Source organism: Rhinolophus sinicus, linkage group LG01 (assembly GCF_036562045.2).
Source record: "Rhinolophus sinicus isolate RSC01 linkage group LG01, ASM3656204v1, whole genome shotgun sequence".
Lineage (NCBI taxonomy): Eukaryota > Metazoa > Chordata > Mammalia > Chiroptera > Rhinolophidae > Rhinolophus > Rhinolophus sinicus.
The window spans coordinates 3,319,688-3,337,900 of NC_133751.1; the positions used below are offsets into that span (position 1 = coordinate 3,319,688).

At 51.2% G+C, this 18,213-nt stretch overlaps 1 protein-coding gene across 5 annotated transcripts in view; it reads left to right on the forward strand.

Moving 5' to 3' along the window:
* Window positions 1-18,213, forward strand: part of PRDM15 (PR/SET domain 15) — a 63,553-nt gene that overhangs the window by 6,191 nt on the left and 39,149 nt on the right. For 4 of the 5 annotated variants that reach the window (XR_012493785.1, XM_074325021.1, XM_074325025.1 and 1 more), the window contains exons 2-5: window positions 8,276-8,321; window positions 8,858-8,951; window positions 10,367-10,520; window positions 12,494-12,746. Coding sequence is in view for 4 of the 5 variants with exons in the window: in XM_074325021.1 (XP_074181122.1) it covers window positions 8,285-8,321; window positions 8,858-8,951; window positions 10,367-10,520; window positions 12,494-12,746 (538 nt within the window). In the remaining variant the exon portion in view is untranslated. Of the gene's footprint in view, window positions 1-7,356; window positions 7,453-8,275; window positions 8,322-8,857; window positions 8,952-10,366; window positions 10,521-12,493; window positions 12,747-18,213 lie in introns of all 5 variants that reach the window. The other variant, XM_074325029.1, reaches the window with a different exon arrangement.

Here is an 18,213-nt window from a genome sequence, read left to right on the forward strand (position 1 = left end):
TTGGCTCAGTTGGTAGGAGCACGATGCTTATGACACCAGGGTCGCCGGTTCGATCCCCACATGGACCCCTGTGAGCTGCGCCCTCCACAGTAGATTGAAACAACTACTTGGCTTGGAGCTGATGGGTCCCGGAAAAACACACTTAAATAAATGTAAGTTAAAATATATAAATATACAAACGACAAAACACACAGCAAAACCTCCACAGAAACAGAAACAACACAGCAAAATCACACACAGCACAACAGTCTAACGTACACATAAAAGGAATATAAGATCTACACACAGCAGCAGCAAACAAAATTCACATACAAACAATAAGAACTAAGCAAATATAAAAAATTAAATCAATTGCTCTTAGAGAGGTTGCAGTAGCGAAGAAACGGATTAGTAATAAACTTTAGAGTTTACTGTTGATCGGTTTATTGAGCACTCAGTATTTTCAGAGTCGTAATTTTGTATACACTGATTTAACCAAAATTATATTGAGAATAAGGGGGAGAGAAGAGCATGTAAGAAAGCTAACTTTTCTTCTACCATAAGAAGAACTAAAATACGACACCCAAAGCTGAGCAGTCAGGGGATCTTATAGAAGCATTATTCTGAGATGTGAAAGTATAGACGTAGCAGAAAAACCTAAGGGCTTGAGCGTGGTTGACCTTGATTTCTAAAGCTATGCGTTCTGGCCACTCACTTTACTAGAATAAAAGAGACCTGAGATAGGAAGAAAAGAAAGCAGGGGAAGTGGAAGGCCCCACCCTCTGTCACAGTGAAGGGCCTTGCCCTGGCAGGTGGCTTGAGTCTGTGGCTTTGACCACGCAAGGGTCCCTCCTGCCCTGTCCCCCACGTGTGGGGGGCTGGGAACGTCTGGAAGTCAGGCAGCTGCCGGCAAGGTTGTCCGTGGTAGCAGCAGGGGCCCGCTGTTCCTTTTCCGTCCTGTTTTAAGACATGCGCAGAGGGACGCTGGGCTTCCCACGTGTGTCTCTTGTGAGACACGGTCAGCCTGCAGATCCTGGGCTGGGAACCAACAGGTCAGATGAGTGGCTCTCGGAAATTAGTCTCTAGGCAGTGCAATGTTCTCGATACAGTCGCTGAGCCCGGGGCTGGGCCCGGCTGTCAGCAGCCTGTCAGACTCAGATTCTGCCCTCTTGGTGCTCACTGTGGCAGAGGAGAAAGGACGTGGGCATAAACAGTGACAGCCTGCAGCTTTAACGATGGCGACTGCGGCCAGAGACAGACAGACAGACAGACAGACAGAGGGAGGGAAGAACCCAGATGAGACAGGAGGCGGTGCTGCTGGTGGATAGTGGGGTGATGTCGGATCAGGGAAAGTCCAGAAATGTAAACCGGGGCAAGGCGTCATATATAATACGAAATGAGATTAGAAGGAAAGGGAAGTCACAGCCAGTTTACAGAATTGTCAGTGCCAAATTCCTGACTTTGAACTTTGTCGGTTAATAAGCAACGAGGAGTGATTGCTGTATATGCCATTTCTTTATAACATGAGAGCTGGCTTTTGAAAAATACATACATAGCATAGTAATGAGGATAGAGGGTTGTAGGGTGGAAACCTTTGAGAATCACCATTTTATGAGGTCATCACGATGAACGAGAATTTAAAATTATACCTGTGCAGGCTGCAAGAGGGCTCAGAGGAGATATTCGAATCCTCTCCTTGTACAAATAAGGAAACGGAGGCCGTGGAGGGGAAACAACTAACTCGAGGTTTCACATCCAGTAAAATGGCAGAGCCTGGTCCCTGGTGCCCGTCCCCTCACTACAGGACCAGCCCCTTCCCTTGTACTGATGACCCGACTCTGTGCTGTGGACCGTAGCTCTAGCATGTGAATCGCTGTGTGCGAGAGAGTTCTTGGTTCCGCGAAGTTCAAGAACTGCTGGGCTCAACGCATCTCAACAGGTATTTTTTTGCAGGACTTCTCAGGGCCTTTCACGTGCCATTGTGTATCAAGAGTCTAGAATGGGAGAATTGCAGTTTCACAAATGTATTGGTCACAAAATTCCTCCCTACCTACCTGCTACTCCCCTGGTCCCCCCCCACGGAGCACCTTAGGACAAATCTGCAGCACATGAGTGAAAATTGCTTTTTTTTCGTTTGTGTTTTTCCTTTCGTGATTTTCCCTTCATGCTTTTAATACTGTCACAAGGGCATGCACCCAGTGGGAAAATGTCCCTCTTGTTAAAAAAAAAAAAAGTGTCCTGAGCCTCTAGACCAGGACTGGCTACTGCGCATTTGACACATGACTGACCCGAATTCAGATAGTCCAGAAGTATAAACTACACACTGGCTTTCCAGGACTTAGTATACAAAAATTAGGAATGATTGTAATGTTCATTACATTTTGAAATTACAGTAGTTGGGATATATTCTGTTAAAGAAAATGTTAGATATGTGAATCCCAGCGAGAATTTTTGTAGTTATAGACAAGATTGTTGTAAAATATATACAGGAAGGCACAGGAACGAGAATGGCTCCAAGCGTTTTGAAAAACAGGAATACAGCAGGGGGAAACACTACCCAGTTTTAAGGCTTACTATAAAGCGATGGCCGTCAAGACTGGACTGACTGGTCTCCACCAAGTGTGGTGTTGGCAGAGGGGTAGACACGGAGATCAGGGGCACAGAAGGGAGGACCCAGAAATAGACCCACACAAACATGGCCCGCTGGTTTTTGACAAAGTTACAAGAGCAGTTCAATATCGCTGACACAATTGGACACCTATAGGCAAAAAAGTGAACGTGGACCTCCGCCTCACAGCTTACATAAAAATTAACTTGAATTGGATGCTAGACTTAAATGTGAACCATAAAACTGTAAGTCTTTTCTAAGAAATATAGGAGAAAATCGTCGGGATCTAGGGCTTAGACATGACACCAAAAGCAAGGAAAAATCGAGTTCACTTCATCAAAATGAAAAACCTTTGGTTTCCAAAGTTACCCTGTTTAGAGGATGAGGAGACGAGCTGTAAGCAGGGAGAAAATATTTGCGAATCACATATTTGACAAAAGATCCAGGTGTAAAAGGAACTTTTAAAACACAACAGTCAAAGAACCAGAGAGTCTAACTAGGAAATAGGCAAATGACATGAAGAGACATTGTACTGAAGAGGATTTACAAATGGCAAAACGGCACATGAAAAGATGTTCCATGTCATTAGCCACCAGGGAAATGCAAATTACAACCACAGCGAGAGACGGCCACCCATACGTGAGCATGGCTAAAATGAAAAATAGTGAACCAGGTGCTGGTGAGGAGGGGGAGAAACTGGCTGTTTTACACATTGTTAGCACGGCAGTTTCTTAAGAAACTAAACGTCCACTTACCATGTGTGTGTCACGGGCCGGTAAGTCGGCGACCCCGTGAATGAGTCACGTCCACAGTGTCCCGTCCTCAACAGCTCCTGTGGACTCACGCCTAAGGCTTCTTTATGGAGTCAGCCCATCTCATATGTGGGCTTCCTCTTTCCTGCTGCCTCCTGTTTTCCCCATCATCCACTGAACACATGACCCAAGGGCTGCCCTTGGGGCGTTTATTCCAGAGGAATGACAACTCATGTCCACTCATGTGTGTGGGAAAAACCCATACACAATTATTCATAGCAGCTTTATTTGTAGTAGACAAAAGCGGGGGGAAACCCAGGTGTCCTCTAGTGAGTGGATTGCTCAGCCAACGATAGTACTTCCGTGCTGTGGACTATTGCACAGCAATAGAAAGGAACGAACCTACTGCTACACGCAACAGCCTGGGTGGCTCTCAAGGGCCTTATGCTGAGTGGAAAAAAGCCAGTCTCCAAAGGTCGCATGCTGTATGAGTCCATTTATATGACAGGCTTGAAATGACAAAAAATTACAGAGATGGAGTTTGGGATGGTGGGGGGAATGGGGAGTGATTAAAGGGGACACGTGAGTGAGGTCTCGGGTGAAACAGTCCTGAATCTTGATGGCAGTGGTGGTTGCATGAATCCACACCTGTGATGAAATGACATAGGACTATGTGCACACACGTGTGCCAAGGTCAGTTTCCTGGGTTTGATAGCATGCTATGGTTCCATAAGAATTTTGATATTACACGTACGTGTGTAAGAGTCAAGCCTTGGGGGAAACTGAGTGGAGAATACACGGGACTTCGCTGTGCTATTTTTGAATCTTCCTGTGATGTGTAATATTTAAAAGTTGAACAGCAGCCAAAAAATATAACACGTGTGGTTCACCTTACATTTCTCTCGGAGAGTGCTGCTTTGGATGCTGGAAAGGCTCTGGGAAGTCATCTAGGCCAGTAATAGACTCCCGGGGCGACAGCTCTCACTGCCGCACTCCTTTATCTGTCCGCCTCTTTCACATAAGTGGCCAGGGGACTGGCACGGAAGCCCCAGCCAGGTTAACGAAGGAGAGCTAATCTTCATTTCACACTTACGTCAACAACCTCCCTGAAAACGCCTTTTTCTTTGAGTTATTTTTAGCAACCTGTGTTTTAAAATTGTGACTCTTCATTTCCCAGTGTTTCAAAGCTGATTATTTTTTCTAGATAACAGTCAAGAGCCAGCCTTTGCAGATCATATTAAAAAATAGTGTTTTACCACCTCACATCCATTAAGGTGGCTACTATTAAAAAAAGCAAAACAAAACCCAGAAAATAACAAGTGTTGGTGAGGATGTGGAGAAATTGGAACCCTTGTTGCCCTTTGGTGAGAACATTAAATGGTTCAGCTGCCTGAAAACCTGTGGTGGTTCCTCAAAAAATTAAACATAGAAATACCATATGATCCAGCAATTTCACCTTAAGCATATGCCCAAAATAATTGAAAACAGAGTCTTAAAGAGGTATTTGCACACCCACGTTCATCGCAGCATTCCTCACAATAGCCAAGAGGTGGAAGCAAGCCAGTGTCTATCGAAGGATGAATGCATAAGCAAAATATCATCTGTCCACACAGTGGAATATTATTCAGCCTTAAAGAGGAGGGACCTTCTGCTGCAATGTGGATGAACCCAGAGGACACTGCCCAGTGGAATAAGCCGGTCACAAAAGGGCAATTACAATGCAATTCCACCAACAGGAGGGACTTGAGTAGTCAATTTCATATTAAATAGCCTTTTTAAAAACGTTCTGTGCCTGGTCTGTGGCCGAGTAGGCCCGCGGTCCTTCACTTGAATCCCCACGACCCTTTGCACAGACCCGGTTTCCTGGGTACTGAGTGAGTTGGTCTGTGCTGGGATAAAGGGCTGCTCACCTGATTCTCTGTGTTTTGTCAGGTCAGTGCTCGGTGAGCAGCGGACTGTAAAACTCCAAGTGCCTGGTGTTCTGTGAAAACACTGTTTATAGAAAATTTGTGCAGAACTCGAAATGCCGATGAGGTTTCTGGGCTTCCCCCGCTGAGGGTGGCGTCTTCTGTACCTTACTTCTGGGTGACGAACATTCGCAGCGTACAAAAGAACTCGGCCCCTTACCACCTGCCTGAGGGCCAGGCTGGGGCACTGGGCCTACTGTGCCCCCTCCCGTCCCCCCAGCACTGGGCCATCGCTAGGGGGATGGCATGGCCTTGGTGCTGTCCTGCAGCTACTCCCTGCCCCAGATGTGTGAGCGATTGCATCTGGTGGGGCCCACCTGCCTGGTAACCACAGGGAGGCCGGTGATTGCGTTATTCTAGATCTTCCCCACTTTGTTGAATGCATAGGCTTTCCCTCGGGGCCGAAGGCTTCCCAGGCTTCTCCCCAGAAGCGGAAGATGAGGACACGTTTGCTGGACCAAATCTGAGTGCCACCAGCAGCCCTCCCAGTGTCGTCCCAGCAGGCCCTGACTGCCCTCGTCCTGCAGTGTTTGTGGAAGGTTCTGTCCTGCCACCCCCAGTAGAGCAATTCTTCAGTACACTCCGGTCATGGTCAGTGTCCCGGAAATACCTGGGCAAGACAGGGCCGTTTGTCTTGTTTGAGCTATAAAATATTCTCAAGAGCGCCAGAACTTTCCTGAAAAGCTGCCCTTTCCTGTAACAGCATTATCGGTTTGCAAGATTTCTTAACTAGCACAAATTTTCTGTTTAAACTTTCTTTCAAGTTGTGTAGCTGGAAACCCTTAAACAGGCTTAGTTTAAGGGTTTCCAAGGGAGGGAAGGTAGGAGCCCTGTGAAAGCAAGGCCAGGCCCATGCAGCCGCCTCCCCTGCCTCCCGGGTGGCCACGCAGGAGAAAGACCTCAGGCCTCGCCTGGCCTGCGTGGGGTGGGACTGAGTGGGGCTGCGTCCAGCTCCTGGGCCGTGGGTGGTACCTAGCAGGTGCTCGGTAAATATTGAGAAAGTGATATAAGCACTTAATTCCTTTTTACTCGGTGATTAAGAAACGTAAAATTTTTCTTCCCGGTCTCATTTCTAATCTAACCAAACTTTTTGACTTGGCATAAATTGTATAAACAAAGGATTGGAACTTTTCAATCTTCACTTTATTATCTGGAGTCACAAGGCGAGTCCAGCCCAACGATATCAGGGCTTTGCTGTATATGGAGTGTTATGTACAAAGTGCGCAAGAATTGGATTATATACGTAGGAGGTGGCTGAGGCTGTTATCACACCGCTGTACCCTGTGCCTGGCCACACAGACGCTGAGCGTACGCTGATGGTTCCGCCTTGTAGCTCTCCAGGTCCGGTGTGGAAAGAGACACCAGATAAACAACACACACAGATGATCACAGTGGTGAAAGCTGCAGTGAGGAAAATTACAGGGTGCTTCCAGGAAGTGTTACAAGGGCCCTCATTTGGACAGGTGGATCAGAACACCCTCCTCAAAGAAGTGACAGTTAATCTAGGACGAGGAGAATGGGTAGCTGTCACCAGCACAGCCGGGGAGAGGTTCCAGGCACAGGGAACAGCAGGTGGGAGGCCTGGAGGCAGGAAGGAGCTGGGACTAAGGCAAGGCCACTGGAGCCTGGGAGGGAGGTGGGCAGAGGAGGCTGACGAGACTGGGTTGGTCCCAGGGGCAGTGGGAAGCCATTAAGTTTCAGGCTGGCATTGGGTCCGTGCTCTAGAAGAACCCTGTACAGTGTGGAAAATGAGTGGCCCAGTAAGGGCAGAGCAGGAAGAGCCATCAGAGGCCCTTGTACCTGCCAGGTGGGAGACGGTGGGCGTGGCCAAGGGGGGTAGTCGGGGCTGCAGGAAAAAAATGTGCCCTGGTTGTTTGTCCTGAGCATTTTAAGGGCAAATTGGCGACCCCATCTCTCTGCTTTGTTTCTTTGTGGCTAGTTCATTCCGCCACAGTGAAGTTTTCCACACTGTTCTCTGCTGATGAAAACGTGTGCTCGGCAACTCCTGGTTTCATTTGCACTGTGCACTGTCTGTGTTTCGTTCTTCCAGCGCCTGGGGATAAGAGCGCGGTGTGGAATGAGCCTTCAGGAAGGGCCAGCCGGAGTCCTTTCCTAGCAGCACGCATCACGGGGGCTCGGACAAGAAGTGGGTGCAGGGGGGAGATGCTGGGGTGGCTTAACTGGGGGTGGAGGGACTAGGAGAGAGGAGGAAGGATTATTTAGTGTCACGTAGTGGGTGTAGCGCACGCTGTGCTCCCCGCCCGACTGCATGAGGTGGGCATTTTTATTTCCGTTTTATAGGTCAGGAACCTGAGGCCCCAGAATTAACAGGTCTAGGTCACCCCACAGACATGCTGGGGGAGCCTAAGCTCAGCTGCTCGCTGTAGCGGTGCTTCTTGAGCTGCACCTCAGAGGACGATTAGGAGAGAGAAGTGACCAGACCTGACAAAGGTTTGTGGCGAGCAGGAGAGCTCTCCTCCATGATGTCATGGTCGGTTGAGTCCCACGAGAACCGAGAGCTCACCGGGTGTTGGGCACCGTTAGCAGTTAAAGAAAAACGGAGGTTGCATGACATGTGGGTGCCCTGGAGGGATTCACAGTCTAATGAGGGAGGACAGAGAAAAAAGAAGTGACAATGTGAAACGTGGCTTTTAAAAAATAGTGATATGTTTATTTTACAAATGGAAACCGATGGCTAATATAAAAAAAGGAAAGTCTGACTTCATAAAGACTTCCTAATCCAGAGCCCATTCAAATCAATTACTGTTATTAAAAAACAACATTCTTTTAAGTGAGCAAATGTTTCGAGGCCCCCCAGCCCCATCCCACAGTAAAGGGGACCTCACTGCTTGATGTCTTAAATCACAGACTTGGGATGGGAGGTGGGGCAGGGGACCTTTAGTAGGAATTGTCTTTAAAAACGGCTTTGGCAAAGAGCACCTCGTTAATGCCCCTCTCTGTCCTGACAGGTGTCGGAGATGGCGGAGGACGGGAGCGAGGAGATCATGTTTATCTGTAAGTGGCCCCTGCCTGTCGCCAGTGCAGACGGCGTGGCACTTGCTGCCCGCTCAATGCCATGTCCACGTTTTGTGTTTATAGCTTTCTAAATGGTGATGGTTTTACTTGCTTTTAAGGACACTGTTTATTACATGAGCAACATGCTGCAGCGGTGTGGTTTTAAAAGGCTCGCCTTGCTCAGGACCCCCGGCCATGGGCACGCTGCAGGGGTTCAGAGATGTATGACACGTTAGGTTTATGGTGAATGGCTGCAATTGGTGAATTTTCATTTACTGTCATTCCTTGGGACGATCTCATTCTTTGTCCCCATAGAAGTGACTCTGCATGCTTTGAAATTGCCGTAGAGCTGGGTCTTTACCTTGGGGCGGGGGGGCACGTCCTGTGTTTGGTCTGTTTTGTATTTGTGGGGAGCCCCGTTGGTCTCTCCCGTCGGATGGGGAGTCTGTGTTTCCCAGGCGTGGAGCCGTGCGGTATCCTTTGGGTGTCTCCCTCCCTGCGTGTGTCCGCTCTGACGGTCTGATGTCTGTTTGCAGGGTGTGAAGACTGCAGCCAGTACCACGACTCTGAATGTCCCGAGCTGGGCCCAGTGGTCATGGTCAAAGACTCCTTTGTGTTGAGCAGGGCACGGTGAGTGGCCGCCCGAGCTGGTTTTACTGTCCTGCCTGCACAACAGGGTTGTCTGCATGTCGAGCGCTGGGAGAGCCTGGCGGCCTCTACAAAAAGGAAGAAGAGAGCAGGAGGGAGGAGGACTGTCCTCCGCTTCCAGACGGCCTCCGTGATTTCCATGCCCCAGGGCACGGCGTGGCCGGTTGCCAGGAGGAGCCCAGACGTGTTTCAGAGGGAATGTCTTGTATCTGCTCATGATTTTAGGAGCCAAGCTGAGACCCAGCACGGCCTCCGTGGAGGGGCCGATGGGCTGGGTGGGTGTATGGGTTGAGGAATGATGACCAAGTTGTATGTCTGCCAGCATGGTGTCCCCCGTGGCCCGAATCTTGCCTGCCATCTGACACATGCGCACTATGGGCAAGGTGGGGTGGGGTAGGGGGCAGCAGTGAGTGTGGGTGACAAGGCAAAGCCATGGAAGCTTCTGGGAGAGCACCCACAGATCTGGTGAGGAGGCCCAGTGGCTCTGCCATTCCATGTGTCCCTGTTGGGGCCGTGCCACCTGGTGGCCGGAGGAATGTCAGCCCAGGTCTGAGACATGGTAGCTGTTTGAACTCAGAGGAGGCATTCTCCTCTCCACACCTCAGTTGCCTCGTCTGTGAAGAGGAGAGAATAACGGTATCCCTGAAAGTCATGATCATTATATAGCCAGTGTCTGGCACATGGAGACGCTAAAATTATCAGCAATGTTTCTAACCCCCTCCCAACTGGTTTCCCAGCCTCTGTTTATTTTTTCTCTGTGACTTACCTGCTCAAAACACAGATTAACCTTTTTACCTAAAGTACAGATCTGATCAGCTCTCCCCCAAACCTTCACTAGCTTCCCATTGCCCACAAAACTCCACTGGGAGCCCTCCGTCCTGCATTGGGACCGTTCGTGATTGGGTTCCAGTGGCTGCCAACGTCTTGCCTCAAGCTGGGGTTCCAGCCCATGTGCCCCCTCCTCCAGCACCCTGTCCTTGACATCCTCTTAGTTTACTTAAAAAGGGCCACATCCTCCACGAACCAGCCAGTCCAGCCTAGCTGCAAGCCCGTTTCTGGCCTTTGGAATGGTGTGGCTCTTTCTGTCTTTCTCGTGGAATGTCCATGGGGCACATTGTCGCGGAGTTCTCCGTAGTTCTCCCGCCCTCCCTGGACTGCGCCTCAGTGGGCGAGAGCAGCCATTTGCGTCGTCTCTGTTGGTTGGCCCATTGCATCCCGCACCTAGGGTCGGCTCTGTGTCGGCTCTTCTCGGGTGGGGCTAGGAAACGCGTGTGCCCTGGGTGGTCGGTGAGAGTGAGCTTTTCGCGTATCTTAACCTTCTGTCCCCTGGTATGAGGGGCTGCCCCACGTTGACGGCGCTCAGGGCCTGAGAGTCTCTTGTTTTGTTCCATTTCTAGGTCGTCCCTTCCTTCCAACTTGGAGATCAGACGACTGGAAGATGGAGCCGAAGGCGTGTTTGCCGTAACTCAGCTTGTCAAGCGAACACAGTTTGGTCCCTTTGAGTCGAGGAGAGTTGCCAAATGGGAGAAGGAATCTGCATTTCCACTGAAGGTAAAGGCTGTGAGGACGGCACTGAGGAACCCCGAGCTTGTCACCTCCCTCTGAGTGCTGGTGGTTCACAGATGTCCTGGAAACAGCTCTAAATGTTGGACTGCTGCCTTATTTCCAAGACAATTTTTCTTTTTCTTTTTTCATAGTTTTTTTATATCACGAGAGCATCAAAGTTAAGTTAGTATTTTGTGAGTCTCGACTTTGCAAAACTCTAAAGAGAGTGTATTTAAAAGGTGCATAAGAGGAGCCCCGGAGTGCTTCCTCACTTGTGCTGTGACCAAGGTTGACAAGCTGTAGGAGGTGGGCAGTTCGTTGTTTTTGCAGTAGTGTCAGTATAGTTACTGCCCCCTGAGCAGAATGAATGCTACTCTGCAGAGCATTTCGGAAGGAGGGTGTTTTGTTGAGGTACCAATGAGACACCGGTATGAAGTTTGGCAGCTCTAGAAAGCACAGCAGACTGGGAATGGACAGCTTTTATGTGACATCGAGGAAGACAAACATGGATGTGAGTTGCAGGGCGGGTTCAGGATACTGAGAATAAGGTGTGGGAGCCCCACAAGGCCAGGGCACGCAGATGTTTACGGCTTTGTCTCCGTGCCCAGCATAGTACCAGGCCCAGAGCAGGCCTCCCACAGCACCTGTGAAATACGCAACAGGGACAGTGCTGGTCGGCCCCATTTGGGCACAAGGTGAGCATTCCTTAGGGGCCCATAACAGAGAGCCACATTTCAGGACAGAGGGGAAATGTATAACCTCAGACTTCGGGCAGCCCTGGGAAAAGTGAGCTTACAAGGCAGATCTCAGCCAGAGGGGAAAAAGGAGAGGCACTTGATTTGTTTATAAGAAAAGAGAAAGGAAAGGAAGGAAGGCAATTCGTTGTGCAGGAGTGGTGTACAGCGGCTGCGTCCCCAAAAGGCTGTTGGGACCCAGGCCGCACGCTGGGCACAGTCTCTGCGCCAAGGCCCCTCTGAACAAGTGCTCTGTGCCCGCCTGGGTTTCTTTCAGTGACTCAGTTCTGAAGGTCTCTGTCTGGCATGAGTTGTTTTCAGCACGGGCTCAGCACTGAGCACCTGAGGGAGGGCGGAGGCCCACTGGGGGCACACCCCACCCCAGCTTGTGGTCATTAGGCACCTGGTGGCCCCCTCTGCCTTCTCCCCTAGCTTCTGAGGGCTCCATCCTCAGAGGGGGCCTCCAGCTCATTAGCGGTAGGGAGCCCCTACAGGAAAAGCTCAGGAGAGGGGACAGATGTCTTCCTCCAGTGAGGAAGTAACAATTGCATCAGAAAATAGAACCCTCTACACTTCCGTGGCTGCTTTGAACCTCAAAATATTTAAGTTTCTCCCCCTGCTCTCTGCCTGCACTTAATCCGTAAGCACCAGTGCTGTGTTACAGACGAGGGCACACCTTACAGAGACCAGAACACTTTGCTAATATCACTGAACACAGTTGGAACAGAGCCAGGAGAAGAACTCAGGTGTCCCGATGCCCACCTGGGCCATGCCTAGGACTCAGGTGTCCCAGTGACACCTGGACCAGGTATAGACTCAGATGTCCCAGTTCCCAACTGGGTCGTGTGTAGAACTCAGGTGACTCAGTGACACCTGGACCAGGTGTCAAACTCAGATGTCCCAATTCCCAGCTGGGCATGCATAGAACTCAGATGACCCCATGATACCTGGACCAGGTATAGAGCTCATTTACCATCTGAACCATGCTTAGAACTTGGGTCCGATGACCCCTGAACCTTTCGCTGTGTCTACTGTTTCCCTTTTGCCTGTGACCAGCCTGGCCTAAGACCCCCCAACCTCTAAAGCCCTGAACAGGTCCGTACGGAGCCTGATGTGGCCTCTGACGCGGCCCCGCTACACCTGGTGCAGCTCCTCTCCCCGCCCCCGGCCCCCACACACGCTGACACGCAGACTGGTGGGTAATCAGCTCCTCACCCGCCTCTCGGTGGGCATGCTCCCCCTCAGGTGTTCCAAAAGGACGGGCACCCCGTGTGCTTCGACACTTCCAACGAGGACGACTGCAACTGGATGATGCTGGTGCGGCCGGCGGTGCAGCCGGAGCACCAGAACCTGACGGCCTACCAGCACGGTGACGATGTGTACTTCACCACGTCGCGGGACATCCCCCCCGGCACCGAGCTGCGCGTGTGGTACGCGGCCTTTTACGCCAAGAAGATGGACAAGCCCATGCTGAGGCAGGCGTGCTCCGGGGCCCACGGTACGCGCTGTGCCTCGCCACAGGGCCGCATACGGGAACTGGCGTTAGGGAGCAGCTGTGCCCGGGGAGCCGGCTTTGGGGGGCACAGAGGGGTGGTCGTATCCCACATGGCTGGGTCTGTTGTTCTGCTTGTTAGGTATCCAGGCTGACAGACAACTGGAAGAGCCAGATACTCACTGGTGGGAAGTGGTGCCTCTCAGCTCTACTGGCTAAACCCCACACTGGGGCACAAGCCACGACCTCAGCTCTGCCCTGGGGCTTCCACACAGTAACTCACCTGCCCAGTCCTCGGAGGTTGGGTATTGTCCCTGGTTTGGGGCAGAGGAAACAGAGCACAGAGAGGGCAAGGAGCCTGCCCCAGTCACAGTGCAAGACGTGGAGGAATCCGGCTGCGGGGCTGCACTGTCCACCCTGCAGCCTCTTCCTGCATGTGGGGGTGTGCATGTGTGCGTGCATTTGTGTGTGCATGCATGTGTGCGTGCATTTGTGTGTGCATGCATGTTTGCGTGCGCGTGTGCACAGAAAGACCTGGTGAAAGTTATGTGATTGGCCCAAACCTGATATTCCTATTAGGAAAAGCAAATGAAAATGCGCGGCCTGCTATCCAGGGTCCGGGCGTCACTTTGTGAAGGGGCCCATTGGATTGAAATCTTTGCTGCCTGTGGGTCCTGGTGGCGCGGGGTGTCTCGCAGAACCCTGAGAGACACTGGACATTCGGAACCTCTCAGAGCAGCACTTTGCTATGCTCCATCTGATACTGTGGGGACAGACGTGTTCATTGTTGCCAGGAAGATTATTTGCTCTGACGCCCCCAAGTGACGGGATTCTGACAAGCAAATGGTTTCTTCTCATTAGGAACACAGTGTGATACAAAACAGCTCTGGGGTGAGAGCCTTCGCAGTTTTGGAAGGTTCTGTCTGTCCTGTGTGCCCACGTGGCTGAGGTTTGTGAGCTGTCCTGGGTGGCGTACCCAGCAGCGTGTGAGGGGCGGACTCCGTGAGGCTGCCCAAATGACAGAAATGGGTTGTCTCACAGTCTGGAGGCCAGAAGTCCGAGACCAAGGTGTCGGCAGGTCTGGTTCCCTCTGGGGGCTCCGAGGGAGAATCCTTCTCAGGCCTCTCTCCCGCTTCTGGTGTTGCTGGCAGCCCTTGGTGTTCCTTGGCTTGTAGCTGCGTCACTCTGATCCCTGCCTGTGTCTTCACGTGCCTTCTCCCCGTGTCTGTTCTGTCCTTACAAGGACACCAGTCATTGGATATGGGGCCCACCCGAATCCAGCCTGACTTCTTACCTTGATGACGTCCACAGAGACTCTATCCGAAGCTTCCAGGCAGACCTGAGCGTCAGGGGCCCCTCTGTAGCCCACTGCAGGCTGGGAGAGGGCTGCTGGAGTGGGTCACCCCCTGGGATGGCCTACACTCCAGGTCTGGTGGCAGCTGGACAATAAGGGAAGCTTGGCAGTGAGGGGGTCTCCCCCTTCACAGAGATATTCCCAGGGGAAGACTGGGCTTCATGGAGCCCTCTTGTTTTGAAAGTGAAGTGGACAGAAGGAGTTTGGAGAGACCGCTGGCTTTTCACCAGGCTGCTCCTAGCCCCACCCTCTAGGATTTGTATCTGACCAGGCGCCCGCAGGAGTCACCTGCAGCGTCCCCTCCCTGGGTCAGGCATCACTTTGCAGCATGACCAGCCGGGCTTGCCGGGCGCTGTCCAACATCGCCCAGCTCTTCCTGACCTGGTTTTCTCCTGTCCCCGATTGCTTACAGCCCGGGCAGCTGATGCCGTGTGTGGCCTGGGACCAGCCAGACTGCACGATGGGATTTGGGTTGTTAGAGGCTGACCTTGTCAGTTGTGTCCTGGATGATGGCACAACCCTTATGTCGCCCAAGGTCAAAGTCAAAGCAAAGGCTGGCACCTCTTATCGGCGTTATAGTTATTCTGTTTGCTTTTCACCTGCTGGAGAGCATTTTGATCTTGAGCTGAGTTTGAGAGCATAGATTTTAATGAAATCAGCCTGATACGGTGTCGTCCGGTACAGCCACCTCCTGGTTTCATCGTAACCGCTGTCAGTCAGGAGTAGTGCTTGGGTGGCAGTGACTCCTCCTCCAGACTTCTGAGAACGAGGAGACTGTTAATGATTACACTGGGACAGCTGCCTAAGTAGGAAGGCATGGTCACCCCAAACAAGCTTTTGAATTGGGAAAACAAACAAGCAACTTAGATACTCTCAAGTTTTAGAAATACTTTTTGTGGTTTTCTGTTACGGGACAAGTGGCAAGCAAGCGTTTCTAGGAAGCGTGGTGGAAGGTGTTGACAGCTGGTAACTGGTTGGTTAGTTGGTTCCTTATTTCTTTGCCCCCTGAGGTGCTACCTGGTGAACGACCACTTAGGCAGTGCTGGTATCTCAGGCAGCCTTCCCCGGGTCCTCAGTAACGTCTGCCTCCATCTGCCAGGGTCGCTTGGTAAAATAGTGACATAGCAGCTGGCCCAGGTCCCCGGACACTGCCTTCCCCACCTGGCACCTGGCCCCGCCCCTTCTTGAAGCCACTCCTTCCTGAGTCCCCAGAAGTCCCCTCCTGGCAGCGCTGAGCGTCTGGAACCTGCTGCAGCCCTGCTGAGTGCCCAGGCCCAGCGCAGTCTCTGTGTGTGCCGAACGCCTCACCCAGCTGAAGCCATGAGTGGGAGCCCAGCACTGCCTGCTTCTTAGAGACCAGGGTAGACAGTGTGATCTGTGAGGAGAGGCCTCGAAGCACGGAGCGCTGGCCATCTGCGTGAATCTGATTCTCCACATCCTACAGGCAGGGAGATGGCTCCAGCTGTCCCCAGTGATGGCCTCTGCCCACTGATGGTGGAAGGAAGGAGGCTGTCACTGCCTCTGCCGGGTGGGGGTGGGGCTGAGCACTGTGAATGGGGCCTTCCCAGTATATTCTAGAAGAGTTATACTGGGGGCTGATGGGCAAGAGCAGTCTTCCCAGAAATCAGTCAGAATCTTTTTTGTTGAGCGTCAGAACTGCCAAGACTCATTAATTTAATTCTCTCTCAGATTTGCTTCAAACATGCATCTTTGTTGTAGAAATCAGCTGATTTGCAGACAAAATACAGACAAAAGGTGGTTTTGACTTGAGGAGCAGTGACCCACTCTTTCAAAAATTAATCGTTACCATTTTTTTTTTTTTGGAAGTGGATTGACTTTTCTAATCACATTTTTTCTTGAGCTCACATTAAGGTTGATTTTCTGTCTATACAAACCTGGGCCTGTTGACAGATGAAGGACACCCACGAGGCATAAATGGGTCTTAATGCAGGGATCGACTGTCTGCATCAGATTTTCAGAATTACTTTTCTAATGAAAAAGATGAAATATAAACACATTTCATAACATTTGGGAAACTATTTTAAATCACACAGGACATCACCATTTTAACTCAATGACTCTTGGCATTTTTGACCAGCTTTCTCTAGTATTTTTTTAAAATCGGCTGTTGACATAGTTTACATGCAATAAGACTTACCGATTTTAAGGGTACAGCTCAGACAGCTTAGGTTGTATGCAGCTGTGTCAGCTCCCCCACGACCAAGACATAGAATGTGCTCATCTCCCCGAAAGTTCTCTCGTGTGGCTTTGCACTCAGTGCCCCGGAAGCCAGCAGGCTCCTTTGTGCCTCTGTATGTTCGTTCTGCCATTTCATTTCTGTCTTTTAAAAAGCTGTATATTTTTACATGGTTCAAGTTTGCCTGTCGGTGCCGTTTCATTGCTTTTATGTACCTGAACACGTTTTACTCACCACCCTGCCGTAGCGTGTGCCCTGTTAGAACTGTCTCTGTGGCTTCGTTTCCTGGCTGTGTGGCATTATATTTTGTGTAGATGCTTCCTTCTTGTTGGATATGTGATTGGAGTCAAGTATTGCCTTCTGGTTATTGGCTAGTTTTTTTCCTTAAAGATGCTTACCTTTTAAAGATAGTTTTTGGAAAATGGAATACTGCCCTTGATGAGAGGACAATAGTCACAGCTAGTTCCTCCAGTCAGTCCTGATGAGCTGGCATCGGAGCTGCAGGTGAAGGGAAGGGCTTCTTGTGCCAGGGCAGTTTGAACTCGCATTCGTGAGGTGGGGACCTCATTGCCAGAGGTAGCAGCTCACTCACAGTAGATGAACTTGCCCTCATTCACAAGCAGCGGCTTCCGGCCAAGCCATACCTCATCCTCCTGTTCTGAAACGCCTGTGCAACTGTGGTTTTCCCTCTTTAGAACGTGAGTGAGAAACAGCCATTTGGCTCTGACCCCCGTTCGTCCAGATCTGATACTCTTCAAGCATCCAGCCCCAGAGAGCGCGTGCAGAGAGCGGGGCCGGTCGGGAGGGGCCAGCCCATCACGGTACCTGCGTCCCGTGGCACTTGCTTCTGACAAAAACTTCATATTGCGTTTCCATTGCTTCCTTCTTGTTACCTTACGAGGACTCAGAAAGCGCACGCAAACGGTCGTAGCTCCAGGTGGCATGTTTTCTTCCATTCTTTGCCACCTTATCTCTAGTTTTTGATCCAGAAAGATGTGTGCTTTTCCCCGGTTGCAATTCTGGGTGATTTCTTTGAGGAGCCAGGCGATCGCTGTGTGAATGGTCCCTGGAGTATTGCGATGGGTCATGTGCCTCAACGCAGGCTGAACAGTGCCAGGAGCGGGAGGGTGGTGTGGGCTCGTGGTCCCGGCCAGGACGGGGCTGGCCTGGACGTCACACGCTCACTTAGACCGTCCCCAACGTGTAGGTCCCACAAGAGCAGCAGTATTTGCTTTAAAGGCTGCAGTTCCCCACCTCGCAGGCAGGGTCTCCCCGCCTACTCCACGAACTCTGGTCACTTTCTGCCTCCTCAGACTCCTGGGGCAGTGCTATGAAGAGAGGCTGCCCCTGAGGGGCTAGTCAAAGCTAAATGCAAATGAAGTGGAATTAAGAATTAATTTCCTCCGGCACTAGCACATGTGGGGTCACCGTGGACAGCAGTTAGAGCGTTTCTGTCACCGCACAGAGTCCTGGTGGACAGTGGTGGGATGGAGCTGTGCGCCCACTGGCGGGTTCACGACACACTGACCGGCGGTTTGGGGTCCCACCATCTGTGTGAGCCCATGAGAGACCGAGGAATTCGATTTCGTCTGTAGGATGCAGGTTTTTCTTGAAGTCAGATGAAGGATGCGCCTGGCCCCACTGGACTGGCTTCTTGGACCAGACATGTTTCTGTGACTGGACACAGACCCTGCATCTGGGATGCTGTGGCTCCGCCTGTCCGTGCTCAGTTGCCTTGTCTGTGAAATGGGGGTATTCACAGGGCCTGAATGGGTCCATGTGCATAGAGCTCTGAGAACAGAGCTTGGGACATCGAAAGTGTGTTCGTGCGCATTCAGTGTCATTGTCACCCGTGTGGACAGGTGCACTCGGCACTGGGCGGGGCCCTCGGGCAGGTGAGCTGCTGAGGATCACCTCGTTCT